General features: G+C 38.8%; 1 protein-coding gene across 1 annotated transcript in view; it reads left to right on the forward strand.

The window, feature by feature from the left end:
- clip1b (CAP-GLY domain containing linker protein 1b) overlaps positions 1 to 22,542 on the forward strand; it is a 48,916-nt gene that overhangs the window by 9,025 nt on the left and 17,349 nt on the right. Inside the window, exons 10-16 of the mRNA XM_085360032.1 lie at positions 18 to 122; positions 4,012 to 4,173; positions 4,477 to 4,572; positions 11,499 to 11,556; positions 11,640 to 11,737; positions 13,178 to 13,252; positions 21,824 to 21,930. Coding sequence (XP_085216158.1) covers positions 18 to 122; positions 4,012 to 4,173; positions 4,477 to 4,572; positions 11,499 to 11,556; positions 11,640 to 11,737; positions 13,178 to 13,252; positions 21,824 to 21,930 — 701 coding nt within the window. The remainder of the gene's footprint in view (positions 1 to 17; positions 123 to 4,011; positions 4,174 to 4,476; positions 4,573 to 11,498; positions 11,557 to 11,639; positions 11,738 to 13,177; positions 13,253 to 21,823; positions 21,931 to 22,542) is intronic.

Below are 22,542 nucleotides of genomic sequence, written 5' to 3' on the forward strand. Positions count from 1 at the left end.
CTCTCTTTTACTAACAGACGCAGACCAGGCTGGAGCATGTCCACATAAAGGAGCTTGAGCAGAGCCTGCTCTTTGAAAAGACCAAAGCTGAAAAACTCCAGAGGGATTTAGAGGACACTAGGGTAATTCTGGCAGTTGTAGTGCCACAGCCTTTTTCCCCCGCTAGACTTAATAATCACAACTGGCATATACTGAAGGAACTGCAGCATGCAAACACCATGCAAATTGTCCACAGCCCTGCAATAGGGACATTAACATTTCATCTGCTTTGAGCTTTCCAGATAACCCATGTTTATTGTTTATACTAAACAATATACATATGTGCATAAAGCTTTATTAAAGGATATTTTTTGGAGATTATGGTTCTTTAGACTTAGTTGGCTTTAAAGAATAAGGGTGGAATCCTTCAACATTTTACTCCTATCAACAAATCCCATGAAAAGAGCAAAATCAAGCATTTTTGCATGATTTTGTCTCAGAAAATAAGCCATCAACATCCTCCACTCTATATCTCGGAGTGTCCTTGAGCAAAGTACTGAGTCACAAAACAGTGTGTCACAGCTGTGTGAGTGCTTGGAAGCTAGAAAAGTGGTGTAAAATGCAGTCTGTTTGAGAATACTGCCTTGTCTTTACCAGTAACATTATTACTCCTGTAGATGTCATCCTTCACAATAACTCACTGATGCATAGCATCAAAGAAACAAAGGATCAGTCTTGTTGTTTGCACAGATTTGCCTTTAATCATGTTTTTTCTTTACAAACTTTACAAACTAACAATGTAGAGATGTCAACAATATGTTGCTTTGCTTCATATACATTTTAATTCCGAATATTGAAACCAGTTCCGTGCCCTATCATTTTTATTCTGTAAATAAAGGTGTGTGGGCACGATTTCGCAACAATTTCAGGACAGTTAGCTCATTAAATCGGTGACGTTGTCCTTTCCCATATGTAGCACACAACAGGAGATAGTCCACTTCAGATGTGCTCTTATGACATGCACTGTTATGTTTGGACTATGTGATAGAGTATGCAGGAGGTGTAAACAAACATTATCAATGTAGGGAGCTGACAGATGAAAGTATACCTATTATGCTTATTGTCAATGTCATGTAATTATTCCGGGACTCTACTAGAGTAGTTTTGCATGATTCAAAGTTGAAAATAATTCATATTTATTTTATGCTGGGTCCTGTTGCAACTGGTCACTGTTTGAAACAATGTTAACAACTGTTTTGGTGTCCTTCTCTTTAAACCCAGCTTTTGTGCTCCTCACAAACCTTCTGTTTTAGACTGGGGGTCTGTACCTGAAGGCCCTGAGATGATCATATTTCAGATATCTGATGTCTGAAACCATCAGAGCCCTGGAGAGCAAACAAATAGTATGTGTTTGAGCCTTTCACTACCTGACCTTTTCATGGGACTTGCTGACCTTAAGATAAATGTAGAAGACTCCCATCCTATGTCTTTTAACCTGAAGCTTTGACATATTTTTGATGAGTCAAACGCTTCTGTAGTAAAGCAATAAATTCCCATTTGGACCAGGTCTTCTGCTGGTTGTTGGAACTTTGCTGCAGATCTGCCACCTCTCTTTCCAGTGGGAGTGGATTTTTTTCTTATGAATGAATGTTTGGTTTGTTTTAGCCAGTTGTATAGCCAAAGTTCTTGATGTAATCTCTCTCTCTGTGCAAAGGTCTTAAGCCATCCCTCATCTCTTTATTATTAAAACAAGTGCAAACACACATGGAAATCCAGTATATAAGGCAAAAACAGAGTTTAAACCATTCTTACAAGCTTTAAAGCCAATATTTGGTATGACCACCTTTATTCTTCAACACAACCTGAACTGAAGTCTTCAGGAATATTTCTCTAGGCTTCCTGAGGGACATTCTAAAGCTCTAAAAAAAAAACCATTTTTACATTTTAAGATGATCACACTGCTTCAATATTGTAATGTTGAGTTCTGAGCTATGGGGAGGCCAAGCCGGGACTCATAGTGTTCCAGTGTGTGTGTGTATTGCATTGACAGTGTGTTTGCCATGCTGAAAAATGTTGCATTGCCAATCAGATGGTTTCAAAGTAGTATTATGTGGTGGATCAAAATCCATTTATAATTACATTAACTTTGACAAGATCTCCAACATCACTGGCTGAAATGCACCCCACACTGTGACAGAACCTCCACCATGTTTTACAGATAGGTACAACAGTGAGCATTGCTTTCTCCTGACCTCTTCTGTATGTAATATCAAGGTTTTAAAATTTGGATTGATCACCATCCAGAAGTCCAGTTATTGTGTAATTTACCATACTTAAACCTTTTCCTTCTTTAAGAATGGCTTCTTGACAGTCACCCTTCCATTGAGACCATTTCTGATGAGGATTTAGTGAACAGTAGATGAATCAACTGAAGGGGCATATGCATCTCTCAGGTCCTATTTTAAGTCTTTGCTGGATTTTTTTCCTGCTTCTTATTGACATGACATTCAGATGCGTTACTTCTACTGTAGTTTTTGGGGCTGCCACTTCGTCCTTTCTTCTTTACGTGTCCATTTTCCCCAGAACATTTTTTTTAACGAGACTATGTACATATCCATATGCCAAGATATAAATATATGTCATATGCTAAGGTTTAAACTAATAGCTTTTTGGGAATCACGTTGTTTCAGTAATATAATTTTATGCCTATCAAACTGTTATTGTTGGCAGTTTTTATGGGTTCAGGTAAAGAAATTGAATAAATTGTGTTTTTGTGAAAGATTGCGTGGGATTTCCTTTGAAAATGGTGAGGTACAAAGAGTTGACTGAAAATGTGGGCAAAAGTAGGCAGAGTTCAAAGAAGAACTTTGAAAGACCTCCAGAATGCCTGGAGAAATATTGCTTAAGACCACCTTAAAAAGATCTAAGCTAAAATCTAAGCTTTGGAAGGTTTGGAAATGAGGGTTGGCTCAAGATTTTTGTACCTGTATTGTATAATGAAATGTACAGAGGCTACTTAGTTTAGCTTAACATAAAGAATGTAAGCTGTCAGATGACACAAAGATTCAAATAACTGAATATGTATTCATTTCTACTCCTTGGTGCATTTTGGTATTTCTTTGTACCGCAACAGGCTATTTAATACCTACTTGGTTCAGCCACAATTAAATAGCAAAAGTGCAGATTGTTACAGGCTGTAGTGTTCATAACAGTAAATGTCATTCATTATAGGGCTTATGTCTAACACATTAATGTAAGGGAGAAACATTGTGATATGTTTTACTCAATTATATGTCATATTTAAAAATACATTCTTTTAAAAGTACAAATAAACTGATATTCAGTAAACTTTTACTTCTTAAGGCCAATAAAATAACCCATTTGATGTTCAGCATGACTATATTTTCTATTATCCCCAAGATAACGTCCATAATATACTTAACATTTATTCAGTCATGAAAATAAATACATTTGCCAAACAGGGGTAAATTGCAATAGCTGTAGTTGTAATAACCATTCTGTGGTGTCTATAACAGGAAGAAAATTCAGCGGTTCCCTTTAAAGCGCCATATCTTGAATATGAAGATTTCATACATTTCGACACCGTATTTAACAAGATGATAAAGTTGCAGAAATCGTCATAAACAGCAGCTTTTAGCTGTTTGACTGTGGCTGCTCCATCACTTTTTTCAGTCTTTATGCTAAGCTAAGCTAGCTGCTTGTTTTAGGTTCATGTCATGTCATGGTGACATATCTTACAGATTCTGTCTAATTGATTTCTGACCCAAGTAGGCTAAGTAACCGTAGGCTCCCTAATTAATTAGGTAAGTATGAAAAAGGAAAATGAGGCTATAAATTAATAATTAAATTAATGTGTTTCCCTTACTTATGTGACTGTAAAGTAAATGTCTTTGCATTTTGGACAAACCAAGCAAATGATTACATATGAGCAGGCACTACTAATCTCCTCTCTCATGCCCCCTGTCTCCTCTTTGCCCCATAGCCTCCTCATGACTCTGCTTTCTGCTGTAGGTGGCCACAGTGTCTGAGCGCTCCAGGATAATGGAGCTAGAGAGGGAGGTGGCAGATCTCCAGCTCAGGCTCCGGGCGTCCCAGCAGAAGGAGGATGCTGTGTCTCTGTCACAGCAACAAATCAGCAGCCTCAAGGCACAGGTTCAGTCTCAGGAGAAGAAGGTTTGTAGAAAGCACCAGAGAATTCTTGACTATGGTGTTTTGTTCAGCGATTCCTGTGCCACACCTTTATAAGAAACATAATTGCTTGTTGAATGTGTTAGTCATCATTTATCATTATTATTGAAATTGTTACATGATTGTAAAATCAGAAGAACTGGTATAACACTCTTCATTCAACCCACCATCTAGTAAAATGTGATACTCTGTGTGGTCTGTTGAAGTTACTGTGATGATGCATAATTTATGGCTCTATACAGATATACATGTGTATGTTTTATGGTCTATACTGTGTGCTTCGAACAGATCAGTGAGCTGAGTGTTGACCTGGAGAGCAAGCAGAAAGAGCTTCAGTCTGTACAGCAGGATAAGACGTCTTTGGAACAACAGCTAACCAGTCTGGTAAGAAGGAAAGAGACTCTGGACATAAATAAATACAATACACATGTTCAGAGAAATGACAATGTACTGTAGCCCATCTTTGAACTTGTATACTTTACCTGTCTGTCAATAATAATGGCTTTTAAAGTGATACATCTAAGAGAACGTAGACAAACATAGCTCTTTGTTATGATAACTCACATTTACATTATTTTTTACATTGGTCTCAATTATTAATATCTAACTTATTGTGAACTTTTCAAGCAAGTATAAAAATATAAAAGGCCTAAAAACATTAATAGAAAATTATTTAAAATGTACAGGTTGGCTTACATAAAAGCAGAGTGTTGCGTTTTTATTGTAATAGCACTTATATTCTTCTATTCTGACACATACCTCACATATTATAATAATTTAAGAAACTTAAAATGAATAAAACTAAAACAAAAGGAAATAATTTTAAAGTAGAAACCATAGAACTTAAACAAAAATGAAAAAAATCAGAGAGCATTATTGCCAATAAAATAGCTGTCATAATGCATTACAAGTCAGAAACAAATAAGAAGTACACAAAATGAGTGAGTAGGTGGAGAAAGACATAGGATTTGTGAGGTAAGGAAATTATTAGATCATCCCCAAAACAACAAAACTGCAGGCTTGGAGATTGAGGAAACAAACCATCTATAAGAGAGACAGTCATGCATAACACTACTTGTAGTCTGGATTAAATACAAAAATCATTTGAATAATCGTATAAATTCTTGTTTTCTCAGTACAATTATTGATTTAAAAAAATTCTTTAGACCCTCCCTAACTTGGTAAAAATGAAAATTAAAAACTAGTGAGGATTAAACTAGATTAATAAAAAAAATAGATGCAAACTCAAGACAGTGTGAGGAAAGTGTTACACATTATTGAACAAATTTAAAAAAAAAAAAAAGGAAAAAGTTATTCTACTCAGTTTGAGTGCTTTTGATTGGATTGACTGGGATTTTCTTAATCTTGTAATGAACATATTTAGTTTTAGTGAAACGTTTGCATCCAGTCTTTGTATTCTTCACTTACAGCATGGACAAACGTTAACATTACAATGAGACTGCTTGCTCAGCTAGCCCATATTTCTGTAGTAGGTGAGGAGTACAAATCCTGAGTTTGAATCAGTGATGCAAGATCCTAGATTTGGGCAGTGTGCATATTATTCCATTGCCCCTGTGTGTAAGATTGTTAAAAAGTGCAAGCTCATTCATTTTAGAAACTTGAGCCAGACATATCGGCTTGACAAATCAAACAAAGGTTGAAGTAAACTGTCACCCATCTAGGCTTGCTGGCAGGAATGTTGATCATGCCCATAAATTTTGACTGGCACCTTTGTCCTACCTGTTTGGAAGGAAGTAACAACCATTATTTCTTAAGTCTTGGGCTTTAATGTTTGTAGAACTTGGTTAGATCTTAGATCTTGGTTATAACCCTGATGGACTAAGCAGTGCTGACAAAAATAGCTTCTGGAAGCAGCATGCAAACAAGCCATTACAAGACACTGGCTTCAGAAATTGTCCTACTGCCACACTGTCTGTTAATATTTTCAAACATATACATTATATGGAAGAAATTACTTCTATACCGCTCCAAAAAGAACTGGGAGAAATGGTTAGTTATTTGGCCTTTGAGACAAATTGATAGTACTGATGATGACAAGCATGTTATTTTAATACATTTATACAGAGTTTGTAAACTTCATATTTGCCAGAATTTTTATAATGTGTAAACATTATTTTTAAAAAAGTACAAAAAAAGGTCAAAATGAACTACAAATTAAAAACTAATTGGGGTAAAATAAAAGTTAAACTGCTCTGTTTCCCATTTTTATATATTTTTATTTTATACATATATATATATATATATATATATATATATATATAAAAAAAACACCCAGCACGCCCCTGCGGGCGGTTTATCCTTCAAGCTCGGGTCCTCTACCAGAGGCCTGGGAGCTTGAGGGTCCTGCGCAGTATCTTAGCTGTTCCCAGGACTGCGCTCTTCTGGACAGAGATCTCCGATGTTATTCCCGGGATCTGCTGGAGCCACTCGCCTAGCTTGGGAGTCACCGCACCTAGTGCTCCGATTACCACGGGGACCACCGTTACCTTCACCCTCCACATCCTCTCGAGCTCTTCTCTGAGCCCTTGGTATTTCTCCAGCTTCTCGTGTTCCTTCTTCCTGATATTGCTGTCATTCGGAACCGCTACATCGATCACTACGGCCGTCTTCTTCTGTTTGTCTACCACCACTATGTCCGGTTGGTTAGCCACCACCATTTTGTCCGTCTGTATCTGGAAGTCCCACAGGATCTTAGCTCGGTCATTCTCCACCACCCTTGGGGGCATCTCCCATTTTGACCTCGGGACTTCCAGGTTATACTCGGCACAGATGTTCCTGTACACTATGCCGGCCACTTGGTTATGGCGTTCCATGTATGCCTTGCCTGCTAGCATCTTGCACCCTGCTGTTATGTGCTGGATTGTCTCTGGGGCATCTTTACACAGCCTGCACCTGGGGTCTTGCCTGGTGTGATAGACCCCAGCCTCTATGGATCTTGTGCTCAGAGCTTGTTCTTGTGCTGCCATGATTAGTGCCTCTGTGCTGTCTTTCAGTCCAGCTTTGTCCAGCCACTGGTAGGATTTCTGGATATCAGCCACCCCCTCTATCTGCCGGTGGTACATACCGTGCAGGGGCCTGTCCTTCCATGATGGTTCCTCGTCTCCCTCCTCTTTCTTGGGTTTCTGCTGCCTGAGGTATTCACTGAGCACTCGGTCAGTTGGGGCCATCTTCCCAATGTATTCTTGGATGTTCGTTGTCTCATCCTGGACTGTGGTGCTGACACTCACCAGTCCCCGGCCCCCTTCCTTCCGCTTAGCGTACAGCCTCAGGGTGAAACCCTCCATGCATGGTAAGGAGCTTTCTTGTCTTTATGTCAGTGGCTTCTATCTCCTCCTTTGGCCAGCCTATTACCCCAGCAGGGTACCTGATCACGGGCAGGGCATAGGTGTTGATGGCCCGGATCTTGTTCTTACCATTCAGCTGACTCCTCAGGACTTGCCTGACCCTCTGCAGGTACTTGGTGGTTGCAGCTTTTCTAGCGGCCTCTTCATGGTTCCCATTCGCCTGCGGGATCCCCAGGTACTTGTAACTGTCCTCTATGTCTGCAATGTTGCCTTCTGGTAGTTCAATCCCCTCAGTTCTGACTACCTTCCCTCTCTTTGTTACCATCCGACTACACTTCTCCAGTCCGAACGACATTCCAATGTCATTGCTGTATAGCCTGGTAGTGTGGATCAGTGAATCGATGTCTCGTTCACTCTTGGCATACAGCTTGATGTCATCCATGTACAGGAGGTGGCTGACAACTGCTCCGTTCCGTAGTCGGTATCCGTAGCCAGTCTTGTTAATGATCTCACTGAGGGGGTTCAGGCCTATGCAGAACAGCAGTGGGGACAGAGCATCTCCTTGGTAGATCCCGCACTTGATGGTGACTTGTGCTATGGGCTTGGAGTTGGCCTCTAGTGTTGTACGCCACATCCCCATTGAGTTCCTGATGAAGGCTCTTAGGGTCCCATTGATCTTGTACAATTCTAGGCATTCCAGTATCCAGCTGTGGGGCATTGAGTCATAGGCCTTCTTGTAATCAATCCAGGCAGTGCACAGGTTGGTCAGTCTGGTCTTGCAGTCTCGGCTGACTGTTCTGTCTACCAGTAGCTGGTGTTTTGCGCCTCTGGTATTCTTGCCAATTCCTTTCTGTGTCCCGCTCATGTATTGACCCATGTGCCTGTTCATCTTAGCCGATATGATGCCTGACAGGAGCTTCCATGTAGTACTGAGGCAGGTTATTGGTCGGTAGTTGGAGGGGACCGGTCCCTTCTTGGGGTCCTTGGGGATCAGGACCGTCCGACCTTCGGTTAGCCATTCCGGGTGTCTCTCGTTAACTAGCAGCTGGTTCATTTGTGCTGCTAGACGCTCGTGGAGTGCAGTCAGCTTCTTTAGCCAGTAGGCGTGAACCATGTTGGGCCCTGGTGCTGTCCAACTCTTCATACTGGAGACCCTTTCTTGGATATCTGCCACTGTGATGGTTACTGGACCCTGTTCGGGGAGGTTGCTGTGGTCTGCCCTCAGATCCACTAGCCACTGAGCATTGCCGTTATGGGTTGCGTCCTTCTCCCATATGCTCTTCCAGTATTGCTCGGTCTCCAGCCTTGGTGGTGCTGTTCTCTTATTGTTCCCTTGCCACTGAGAGTACACCTTTGCTGGTTCTGTGGAGAACAGCTGGTTTATTCTCCTGCCTTCTATCTCTCTGGTGTACCTTCTCAAGCGGCTGGCCAAGGCTGTGAGTCTTTGCTTGGCAGTTTCTAAGGCCTCAGGTATGGACAGCTTGCTGTATTTCTTATGCACCTTCTTTGTCGCACCTTTCTGCAACTCCGTTAGTTGGCTAACCTCCCTCCGTGCTACTTTGATCTTGCCCTCTAGCCTCCTTCTCCATGGAGGGTACTGCCCCTTGTGGCTGTTCAACTTGTAGCCAAGCATCTCACTGATCACTGCTGCCGTATTGTAGATCAGCTTGTTAGTGTCGGTAATCGTGGTTGTAGGTATCGTCCGTAGTGCTGCATTAACATCATCTAGCAGACCTTCTGAGGGTACTTCACGTAATCTTGGTAACCGGCTACGGGGGATCCAGGTTTCAAGCTTGGCCATGATCCTATCTTTCAGGTCAGTTCCTCTCGCACTTAACGATCCTTCTCCTATCGCACTTGGGGCTATGTACCCAATCTCGGGTGGGGGTGATGATATCGCCCCCCTGACCTGGCGTCCTGACTCCTCCTTGCCGTAGCATTTGTGTTGTACCTTGTCAATCTCTAGCTGTGAGAGCAGTCCCTTCTTTCGAATGTTGGAACACTGAGCTACTAGTTGTTTCGCCGTCATTGTGGATGTTGGGTATCGAAGAATCCATAGGTCCCTCAGCCTATTCATGTAGCCCCTTCTGCCAGGGTTACTTGCGTAGTAGCATTCCAACAACGCCCTGTTTTCGTCTCTTGCCCACCGATGCCTTCTTGTTCCAGTAGCCCACTTTTCGTCAGGGTGCCCTGGTTCCTCAACACCTGACGCGGACCTTGTTGATCCGGGCGACGTCCGAGCCGGCATGCCTTCATATTTATCTGTCTCGCTCATGTCTGCGGTAGGCTTGCTTAGCATAGGGGGTCTAGCCTTAGGACCCTTACTGGATACAGACGCCCCAGGCAGGAATCGAACTTGCGATCCTCTGTTCCAAAGGCGTGTAGTCTAACCACTACGCTATCCAGCTGCTATATATATATATATATATATATATATATATATATATATATATATATATATATATTACAAATCAATGCAGGTATTTATTTTTATTTTGAACTACTTACTGCAGGAATTACATTCTTAACACTTTATATATTAGGATCAGGATTAAAATTAATTTTAAAATCTTGATTGTATATAATTTTTTTCTTAATGCAATTATTGTGATTATGTTAACCCTTCAAAGCCTGACCCATAAAATAATTTTATAGATTTTTTTTAAATAAACTGTTTATTAAATCTTGTGAGAAATGAACTGCTTTTAGTTGTTCATTGTTAAAAAACTACTTCTTCAGCTACCTGTGGCTTACTGTATGAACTCAACAAACAGTACTTACTGACAGCTTATTCAGTTTGCCTACTGACAATAGAATAGGATAGAAAAGAATAGAATAGAACAGCCCTTTATTGTCATTGCACATGTACAATGAAATTATGGGTGCTCCACGCCAACTGTACAGGAATGCAGGAATAAATAACAGACAGGAGAATTATATATAATACAATATATACACTATACAAGAGGAATGTGTACAAAACACTAGAGAGGCAGACATTGGAGAAGAAAGTGCTTGGAAGCAGTGCAAAAGGTCTGAGTGTGTGCGTGAGTGGCTGGAGTGATGAGGCATCTATAAAAAGACCACAGATGTTTGGCTAAAACAAACAAGCGATACAGCTTTCTCATCCTGTTAACCCCATTCAATTCAACGGCATTTAAATAGAAAATGGTGGTGTCAGGATATAGAGCACATTTAACTCCTAAATTTGATCTTTTAACTTTGAACAGCAATTACTACTTTGACATAAGGCCTGTCTCATCAAAATAGCTGGAGGAAGTTTTGGTGTAGACATTTAAAAGGTGATCATTTAGCTGGTACACAGGATGAATAGATTGTGACTGTTTAGTAAGTGAATATTATATTGTCATCGCTCACAAGAGTGCATATATAATAAATGAAAATGCCAGACCTATTGGGAAACATCCTTAAAGATTCAAAGACAAGAAAATTAATATGTTCCATATGGAGCAAGCATGAGGAACACATGGAAATAATTGTGCTGTATAATAAAAGAAAGAAATCCTCAGTAACTGTTGCTGTATTGATGTACAGGGCTATTTACATTGAGAATTAACTCTAAGTAAATATGCAAGTGGATATTTTGGCAATTGTGCCAAAAATCAAGAAACATGAATCAATCACAAAAATAAAAGTTAAAATTATTATAGTAATGTTTTGGTCTGAATTGTCACAATAATGTTACAGAGTCAGTCGTTTTGCTATTATCACTGACAGAAAAGCAAGAACATGAGTTGTGCTTAAACTCTTCAGCACATCTTCTAAATGAAGTGCAATGTTTGTGCGGGTGGTTCGTGGAGCTGTAGCTTCGTCTTATTTAATCACTCTGTGTTTTTGTTTGTGAGGATCGTTGAGAGCAGAATTTCATCCAACAACCTTGTATGCTTTCTGGAGCCAGTCATTATTCCCTGGTTAGCTCAAGGTTCAAGAATGCTGCTGTTTGAGTGATTAGCTCGTGGTCAAGCTGATGCCTCTCCGTTTCAGAGAGAAAAACTTGAGACAGCTGAGGAGGAGAACAGGAAAGCAGCAAAGACAATGCAAGGTAAACATATCTGCTGTATATCTGCTACCTTTATTCTCATTTCAGTGAGTGATTTGTTAAAGCTGCTATCTCTTTTCTGTTAGGATTGGAGCAGATTGTGGAGCGTTCAACGAAAGACTACCAGACCCTGAAGGAGGAGAATCATTCCAGGGAGAAAGAGCTGAGAGCCCAGCTGACACAGGTAGGTGTGCACATGTACAAAATACACTTATTCAAGAGGTTCAGTTTGACGTTACTCACTTTTGATTTTCATTAATATTTTTTTTTTTTTTTTTTTTACTGTATTACATTTACATTTACATCTGTTCATTTGACTGTAAAAGGCCATACCCACAATCCAAACATTTGTCCTAACACCGTACAAAAAAAAAAAGAAATATTTAGAGTAATTTCATAGTAATTCTCTAGAAAGAAAAGTTGGCAAGATATTAACCCTAATTTGATACAAATTACTGATAAGTAAAATGGTTCATTTAACAATTTATTGTGACTGATTATCTTGGTAATTTGGGCATTTTAATTGAATTTATGAGTGAAATTGTACATCTTGTAATTTCTTATAATTTTATTGCCATGAATTTTTTTGTGTGTGTGTGTCTGGTGTGTTTGTTGTGTTTGGGGACAATAAAGTTACCGTTGACTATTCACAGTATTATTTCCATACATTTTGAGAGGAATTACAGTTGCTGCTTTTTTTAGAGAGATAGTTTTAAAGAGCTATCTGTTATTGTTAAATTAAGGCACACTACGCATGTGGCCGATCTCTAGCCACATATACTGTATAAAACGCAATTAGGTGGAATAACAACGCCCATATAGGCAACAATATTCAAGATGGTGGGGCAACATGGCGGCTTCCGCAACGTGGCGCCTGCTCCAGATTATGAAACAGTGCTACAACAATTCCTATAGAAGACTTTTGTTCCTTTACTACTTTTACATTCCCAGTGGTCTCTTTTTCAGATTTTTTTTTTTTTTTTTACACATCAAACATGGTGGGAGAAAATGTATAAATGCAGCAATGAAAAATTGAAAAACTAGACAGTTTTTCCTGCTAATGAATATCTGCTGAATGCATGTAGTCTTTTTTTCTACTGCTTTTGTTTCTGAAAGTAGACCGGACAGTTTGCAGTTCTTTTTTGCCTAAAGCCACAGCTTTCATACTTCTGTTCATGCTTCAAGAAACCCATTAGAGATTAATGTAAGGGTGAAACAGCAGGAGAATCTTGAGGCTGACTTTCCTTTTTTAGCCAACATCCTTAATGAGTTCTAATCGCTCTGTTCTATTAATAGAGTACTGTTTTTGAGTGCTAATATGACTCTGTTTGACTCTGTACTTAGTTTTTTTTAAAGTGGTTTGTTTAGTTATCCAAAACAGAAACAAGACTCAGGGAAGGTGTATGCATTAACTCTACAGTGACTAAATCTACCACAGTGTGTGAGGCGCACTCTACCTGGTAGCTTTTTTTAACCCAAAGTGTCATTTAGTGAATAATTAATGAAAAAATTTGTATGTGAACGTTTTTATATATCCAGAGGGAAAATAGGCTTGTTGTTAAACATGTGCATTTCTTTCTGTACTATAACATACATCTCATACTGGCTGCATTATATTTTCCAGGCCACTGAAAAGTCAGAGAGGTTGGCCTTTTCGCTGGAGCAGTTGACCCTTGACAATAGGACACTGGAGACACAGGTGAGCAGAGGGCTTTCATTGGACATATGTGGGATGATGTTTATCACCTGTGGATACTGTGGATACACACTGCTGTGACTGAGGTCAACACAGTGGTTTTACAAGTTCTATTCTATCCCTTGGTCTTGTTATCTTCTCTTTCACCAGTGTTAGCTGTTAGCTGAGCCCTGCCTCCCTGATAGTTACTGCACTTGCTATTCTACTTTGTGTGCACTGATCAGAGTTTACAGAAGTTCAAGCTGTTTCAAACCAAAGCAGTTTCTTATTTTGAGCCATTGATTGTGTCACCCGACATGATGACTGTCTCTAACAGATGTTCTTGGCTGCAGCTAATCAATCAGTTGAAAATATTTTCTATAGCTGTCTTTATGTTATTTTTTAATTTTTTATGAAAATGCAAAAATGTTGCATATAGGCTTGATGCTGACAAGATCGAGGCGACAACAACGTTTCCCAAAATAGCTTGTAAAAGCATTGCCAAATATATTTTAAAGTAATGTGTTTCCTCTTCAACATTTAACGGATTCCTCTATTAATAGACTTTTGGAATGAAGACTAACACCGTTTGGCTGTTGAAACAATATCTCACATTAGCATTTATGCTCCAGCAACTCCAGCAATTGACTGAGCTTATGCTCAGTCAATTGCTTGAGCATAAGCCTTTTGTAGGGCAGATCAGAGCTGCTTAACTATATCTTGTGCTGCGTTCCATTTGAAGTGGGAAGTCAGAAATCCTACCTTTTAGTTTAAATCAACTGGAATGCCCCCTTGAATTGTGCTTCTCACTTAAAAAGTGGGAGAAGCCTCACCAACCCCAACTTTGTAACATAGGAGTAGTTCATGTAAACATGAGCAAAACTGTGTTAAACAGTGTGCCCTCCGGATCTAATTTTTTTATTATTATTATTATTATTTACACTTTTTAAAAAATTATTTACCCTTTATTTTAGTTTTCATAATAATTAATTATATGTCCAAATTGAAATGAAATACCAGTAATTCTTCATGAATCTAAGGATTTAATTAATTTTAATCTGTAGTCTCTGGCAGGTGGATGGCATTTATAACCAGTAATGAACAGTCAGAGCTACACCAGCATCTAAGCATTGGTTCTTTGTGGCTGCTGTTTGTTGCATGAAATTAAAATAGCAAAAACTATCAACTATGACACAGTGGATGTGTTAGTTGTAAACAGGAATTTCTTTAATTATTGAATTATGCATTAGAGCAGCAAACACTATTTAATCCATCTCTGACCCTTTGCTGTTGGTATTGTACAGTTTCAGTGTCACATGCTTGTGTTCTACTTCATGTCGCCACAACCCCGTGAAAGAACTTGCACATGCACATCAGTTCAGCTTCTGTAGCCTGCAGGGTTTTTGTTACATATTCACATCAACATTCCCACACCGACCGCATGTGATTGGGCCAGTCATCGTATTTAATCAGCCACCCATGAAATACTACAGTCCATCCCTCTTGTTGTATTTCCTCCTTCTATGCTTTCCTGTGTTTGCGACTTGCACTTTCAGCTGTAACTTTATATTTTTGTTATCTTATACTCAGCAGCTCTACTCCGTTTGCACTCCACATGCAGAGGATCATTCACTGCATGGCTCTTGCTCAAATAATGCATGTTCATCTTTGCTATTTGTCAGCTTGCCTGTGGGCTCCAGATGGCGAATCTCCTCACTACAAAAGAAATGCACAGGAGATTAGAGTAGGAAATGAAAAATGAACATAAACATGCTTTATGTTTGACATAAACTATATAATTTATTGGCCCAGCATTTTTCCTACACACTTTGATCAGCACTGCAGCTGTACTCTCCCACTGTTTTACAGAGAAGTACTGAAGGAATTTGAACACAGCTTCCTTTCTATACCGTTTGTTACTTGATGAATTCATGGATAATTAAAATACCATCCTATTGGTGTAAGCAGAAAAAGAGACACTTAAATTAACATTATAAGAACATGATTACATATATAATCAAAGTTGTATGTGCATACTGATGACAAGCAAGTTATGGCTTGTTTCTAAACCCCTGTTACTCCAGTGGCAAGTTTATATACTTGAGTCAACTTAAACTGAGTATATAATATAACACCAGCTTGACATGATTTAAGTCATCTATGACCCCTGCCTAATCTCCATTTTTTTCTGTCCTCTCTCCCACTCTTTCTCTATCGGATGTCTGCTCTCACTTTCTCTCTGATTCTCTAAAGAGGGTTTCATGGTCCAGGAGAGGTAGCATGTTTGCTCTCCACTTAGCTATATTTAACTAAAGCTAAGCTAAACAGCAACACTAGATATGAAAAAACACTTAAACTAAAATAAAAATAAAAAACTGGCAATTGAAAAAGACAAAAAATAACCGAAATATCGTGTGCTTATGAAATTTCCAGTTTTTGTCTTTGTCAGTGTGCTTAAATGTGAAGATAGCAGGTTGCTGCAGATAATTATTGTGACTGAAATATCGGCACTACATGAAGTTTTATGTTTGTATTATAATACCTATAATAAGTCTTGCAAAAATACCACCCACATTATAATAATTGAAAAGCTAAAACTAAGACTTAAACATAAAACTACAATGTTTCTGCTAATCATTCATTAGCAAGTTTAAATTGACAATTCAGTGTGTTATTCTACCATTGAGACATGGTGAGCTTTGGAAATGGATACATATTTTTAGCTAAGGTCCATTTGGTGTCAGTTGTCTCTAAAAGGACGAAGGATCCCTAATAATTTAATAAATATACAAATTACATTTCTACATAGATTTAACTACGTAATATTTTCTATTTTAATATGTTGTACATAATATTTTATGCAGTTTTCGTAAAATATTTTTTGTTAGTCATTCTAAAGGTTAAAATAGAATTTTACCTTGTTGGTTATTTATGTAGTAAATGTTAGTCATTTTGAAGTTACATAATTAGAACTGTGAGCACTCAAAATAAGCACCTCCTGCACAGTTCAACTCCTCTTTGTGTAAATTATTTAAGCTTTCATCAATGATGTTTTAATTCAGTATAAATGTTACATTTTGGATGCTTTCTTTCTGTTTGCCAGCACTGCTGAATAGTAGCATGTATCAAATTCACGTGTGTATATTTTAATTCCAAATTTTTTGGTAGCTGCAGGAGGGAGAAATCTGACTTTGTGCACTAAAACTAACACTCACGTGATCAAGCAATTATTCAGCAGAGATGCTCTTACGTCTAGCTCTCTTCTCCACTCACCCATGATGCTGTAGGTAGTGATGTAACACTGCACATGTCAGAGTGAGCTGCTGTGTGAGCGTGTGTGTGTGATGGCAACATTACATCAGTATGCATCAGTATAAACAACTGACTTGAGATCAGTCTCTTTTGTGTTTTGTGTTGTGTCCAAGTTATTATAGTTTTTTTTTTCATTAATATCTTCATTGAATTAATTCCTACTCTGAGCATTCTAATATGTATACAGAGATGAAAAGTAAGGAAAAAGAAAAAAGGGGCTGACTGCAGATCATCTTAATGTGCAGTTCTCTAATTAAGCATGTTATTTTTCGTTCAGCTGCCTAACAAATTTAAAAGCACCAAATTAAAATCACAAGAGGCTTTTTATAGACAGATCCTCAGGAACACAACACAGAGGTCTTATCACTTTAGATTACTTATGAAAGAGTCCCAAATATTCTGAAAGAGTAGCATTACCTGTTTTTGCGTTTGTGCTGATATGCTGTGTTTGGTCTTCATTGAGTATGTTACTGTGCATTATGACCAACTTCATGGACATCTTCATTTTAGACTTGTCTGTGTTGCAGACGTCTTGGGGTTTGTTCAGTTGCAGCTTTGAAAACCTAATCTGTGCTGTCATGTGTGAGAGAAGAGCCTTTTTCCTGGGAACACTTTGGGAAAAAAGACATACTAACCTTTTGTTATCAGTTTTAACATTTAACATGCTTTATGAGACCTGTAGAGTCTGAGATGTTGCAGTTTCTCTGAATATTACAGTCTGACCTTTGAATACATTTTTTTAGGATGTCCACTCTTAGAAAGATCAAGATCACGGGTGATGTCTTTCCTTCTTGGCATTGTGTTAACACATGGACTAAGTGCTTCAGTCCAGCAAACTACCAAAGCTCATACTCATCCCGCTCTTGCTGATGATCAGTTAGTTTATTTGATTAGCAGCACCCGATTGTTACTTACCCTTTGAATTCCTATGGAAACAGTAAGGATCTACTTCAGCTTTGTTTTAAGACCTTCTAAGGAGCAGATGCTGTTTTTATTATAACCTGAAAAACTTGAAATAGGGCATACTTTCTTTTCCACATGACTGTACATAGCATACATTAGGGGTGGGGGGAAAAAATCGATACTGTGTAGTATCGTGATATTTTGTTTGCTAATAATGTATCGATACAGGGACAGCAGAAATCGATATTTTGTTACAAACAATTTGCTCTGACTTCAGAGCATGTTGATCAGCTCCTTTTTCTGAGCAAGAATCCTGACATTCCTTCACTGTCCAAATGTGTTTAACTTTTTTTTTGGCAGCAATAAACATGACAGTTTACTTATTTTAATTTAAGACATGTTTTATTTTAATTAAGTTTAAAACTTTTTTTATGTAATGTAAAATTATATTTTGTTTTAATTTACTTTCAAAGTCTTCAGTTGCTGAATGGGCTGCATAGTTTTCATAAATTGCATAGTTCAGAATAGCTATAATTGTACCAGATGGTTGCATTCAGTTAAGTTGGACTAGACTGTAATACAAACCGTTCAGTTTGTCAACAATAAAGCTGACTGAAATGAGAGAAAGACTGAGTGTGAGACTTTGATATTAGATAAAATGAATATTGATAAAGTTTACCTTTATGTACAGAATCTGAATATCGCAAAATATTTTAAAAAATTGCAATAATATCGTATCGTGCGTTAAGTATTGTGATAATATCGTATCGTGAGTTGTATAGTGATTCCCACCTCTAGCATACATTGTTACATTTGAAAGGAAAATGGTGTGGCACACGGTCCCGTAAAGACTAAAGAGTACTGTAAATAACAGGGTTGGAGCAGATCTGCCTTTTAAACAGCATGACTCCATTTCTAAATTACCCTGGCCTCTCTGTCTGCATTGTGTTCTGTAAAATATAGATTCATACTGGCACATTATAGACGACATGAAACAATAATTCTGATATTTTTGCCGTGTGCCATTATAGACAAATACCCACATAGCAGACAGGTCTGGCATAGATGGCACTGTTTATGTAATGGCATGCCATATCTGGCCCGATTGTGGTGTGGTTTATGTGGCCCAGGCTCATAGAAAACAGGTCTTCCCTAGATACAGCATCAATTGGCACTTCTGACTAACTGGTGTCATGGTAGGGTGTAGGTCAACCAGATGTGGGCCAGGTCTGGCAATGATGGCACTATTTATGTTCCTGTTTTCCTGTTTTAGTTAGAAGACCCAAATGCCACGTTGCAATACTATACTGCTATGGTAGCCAGTGTTTCAAATGCTGGTTTGACAGGTTTGTGAGTGTACACTTTATCCAAAACCTAGTGAGGGTTTACTCATGTTTACCACTTGGTGGCTGTAGCTCAGGAGGTAAAGCAGGTCACCTACTGATCGGAATGCTAGTGGTTCGATCCCTGGTTCCTCCAGTCTGCATGTAAAGAGTGTGAATGTGTATGAATGTAGTTAGGAAGCACTCGGTTTAGAGAAAGTGTGTGATTGGGTGAATGTGGCATGTTGTATAGAGCACCTGGAGTAATCCGGGAGAGTAGAAAAGCGCTACATAAGAATCAGTCCATTCACTGTCTGAACAGAGTTTCGTCATGTTACTTTTGTGCTATTATGTTCCGGCACATTGTTGTTATTACATGGCTTGATTGAGGTACACATTAGGCTGACATCTGGGGCCAGAGCTGAAACTGTTCTGGGCCAGCACAGGACCAGCAGTGTGTCTGCAACTGGCCTTGTGCTGGACCATGTATGGGCCACATCTGGCAAACCAGATGTGGGCCACCAAAGGGCCGTCATTTTTTGTGGTATGTGGGCAATGTGTAAGCACATTGTGTGGGCCAGATCCGGGCCATACCAATTTTGCTATGTGGGTAATATTTAGGTCCGGCCATAAAGACAAATACACCACATTTAAGTAAAGTGCAGTAATTTCCTAACTTAGTACATGGAAAGAACATCTTCATTTCAAATAAACTGTTTTACCATTTAAACCGTAACGTGTAATAACCTAACATAAGTATTTCTAATAATAAAAATAATTCTACATGTAGATGCATTTCTTTTCTATTAGCTGGTTCCTAAAGCTGACAACTAAAACTATGGACTGATTGATCTAGAATCAGGCATTGCTGTATAGACATTAACTGGTCATGTGGATAATGATTAGCTGCAGCCCTAGTTAGATTTCCAGAGTATCCATGCTATAACACATCACTAAACGAGTGCAGGAGCCTAAAGTATGAAGGCATGTCTGGTAGAATGTACATTACATGTTGTTGCAGTCTCCAACTGAGGGTTCAATCTGAGATGCTGAAATTCACCAATGAATGAATGGTCAAAATTCTCATGCGCGTGTGTGCATGTGGTGTGCACAAACCAGATTGTGAGCTGCAGAAAGGTGGGGGGGAGTCTGAGGAGGAGCTTATTTAGGCTTACATAATGGAAGTGCTAACCTAACCTGACTCTGTGTGTGTGAGAGAGAGTTGTACAGGCAACACGCTCTCCATTTCTCTCTCTCAGTCGTGCACAGCAGGGTATGAGAGCTGATGGTTTATTGATGCCTAGCGGCTTGTGTTGGTGTATGCATTTTATAGACAGAGTGAGAGGGGAGGCATTGTCACAACACTGCTGTCGTTTAGCGAGGGAACGCATCTGAAATCCAGCAGTGGTAAGCTGTGTAGGTATGGACATAGCTGCTCTGCATCAGGGTTACTCCAACAACCTCTATTCGCCTCACTACCAGGTAGGATCATTCGTTAGATTTATTTATTTATTTATTTTTAGCACATCAAACTGAGAGGAAAACCTTCAGTGCTGCAGTCATTTTCTAATACAGTAGTATCTCTTGGTCATTGTAAGCAGGTGAATGATCCTTGCCTGTGCCTGTAACCTATTGGATAATTCTGTATTTTGTGCTTGTTTGTGTGTCTTCATGTGTTTATGCATTCAATTTGGACATTATCATAATAGAATTAAAAAAAACTCTGAAGCTCAGCTGCAGTTAATATCACAATGTGTAAATGTGCAAATGGAAACATGCTCTAAAAGGCTAGCATGAGGTTTTTATAATGTATTTATTTTCTTTTTTGTTTCAGCAAAAACATAGACTTCAAAGTCATACTCGTTAATTAATTATTGACTGGCGCTGTTCTAAAGCAGCTGATATCACAGCGCTGTATGTGTCCGAGAAGCGCTTTGAAGCTTCAGGAGTGATTTCAGATGTGTTTGGAATCTCTGCCATGTGACTCAAATGGGAAACAAAAAAGTTTTCTTGCAGTGAAGTTGAAGGAATAGATCTTTCTGGGGCTTTTATTTTTAGTTCCAGCTCATGCTGCTGTCTGCTTGCCTCTTTGGTCTGCTGGTGTATTTTAGGTATTACCTCTGGTCTCACTCTTAGTGACCCAGATATTCTTTTTTTCTTACTGCAGTTTTCTTGAATGCAAACCAAGGAATGCAACGATCATTTAGAACAAGATGTTGAATATATCTGTGTGTTTTGTAGAGCTCAAAAATGTTGCTGGAATTTAAATAAGGGAGAGAAGGAGAGAATTAAACCATAGACACTCATGTGTGTGGTCACTGACTTAAAGCTTTGGGGATTATCCCAGCCAGTAAATACCTTGATAATTGATTAGATGGGGATTCAGATAAATTGACAGTCACTACTTTCAGCTTCTGTGCTTTATGGACTGTTTTTCACCTTTGCTTTCATTTTTTTGTGAAAGAAAGATCATAAACATGTCTTTAGTAGGACAGGGATTTCTGTTGATATATGGACGAATGAGAAGTGGAGTTTTATATTGTTAACTGACTGTTACATACGCAATGTTATGAAGAAATCCAAAATTAATTATCCAAAATTAAGGTTTTTTTGTTTTTTTTCTTGCTTCATTCTCTTGGTATTGAATTCTGACTTTCCTTTTCCTGTTTAAGGTAACTTCTTTGTTTGAGCTATTTATGCATAGCATTTACACAGGTAGGCCAAACACTCATATCCCTCACTAGTGATAAAAAGCCTGAAATGAGACATTTCACACTGAAGTAATGAGGTAGAAGAACAAAACCAAACTCTTTAAAATTGCAGAGCATCACTGTTAGAACAAAAACTCCTTTGAGTAATTGCAGCTTTAATTACAGCCAAGATGAAATAAGCAGAAATACTCCAGACGGGATCCAAAAATCACTGACCAGCACACAATTGCAATATTTGTTTGTTTCCTCTAGAGAAATAATAATAAGGATCAGGTGTAATCTTGTATACCTGTAGTCCCTGTGTCTTTCTCACCCTCTTTCCTTTCTTCCATCTTGCTCCTCTTCAGCTTGAGGCTTTGAAACAGCAGAACTCCAAATATCAGGAAGAGCTCAGTCTGTCAAAAGAGGGGAGCAGCTCAGAAAACCAGCGTATTGGCGTCCTCTGCAAGGAAATGTGAGTACTCATGATAACTAATGTGTTTTTTCCTGCCTCTTGCCTCCCGTAAAGGTGACCCCCAGCCAGCCAGTTCATTAGTTTGGAGCTGCTAAATTTGTCCTGGGGGCCAAATGTTCATTAAAAATCCAGTCTGCATTTTCAAGCTCTAATTCCGCTCAGTAAGGACTGTGTGAGAATGTGGCTTGACAGTTGTTAGTTGTTACCTTAATGGGTCAAAAATACTTTTATTTTTATAGCTGAAATGTCAAATGTGCTGTTGAATTGGCAACATGTGTAACTCTCTAGAGAGATGCTTCCACTTGTAAATATGCTCTAAATTGTTGTGGAAAGTACAATTAGTCAGAGCATGCTGTTGTGTGATAATGGATGTGGAGGACAATGTACAATACTGTTTAGAAACACAGCAAAGAAAGCCCATTTGCGTAGTACTCCTATTAAACATTCCTGAATCATGACACCTGACTGGAAATTTAGATTGAGTGTGCATTCATTATTCAGGTTTGAGATCCTTAACTGTACAATCCACGTTATGGTTTTTACATTTCTGGATGTATATGTTTGCAATGTTTTTGACAGTGTGTCTTCACAGATGCTTAAAAAGTCTGAGAG

Source organism: Diplotaxodon limnothrissa, linkage group LG7, assembly GCF_057381915.1.
Source record: "Diplotaxodon limnothrissa isolate DT_005_m linkage group LG7, D_limnothrissa_male_GT1.1, whole genome shotgun sequence".
Taxonomy (NCBI): Eukaryota; Metazoa; Chordata; class Actinopteri; order Cichliformes; family Cichlidae; genus Diplotaxodon; species Diplotaxodon limnothrissa.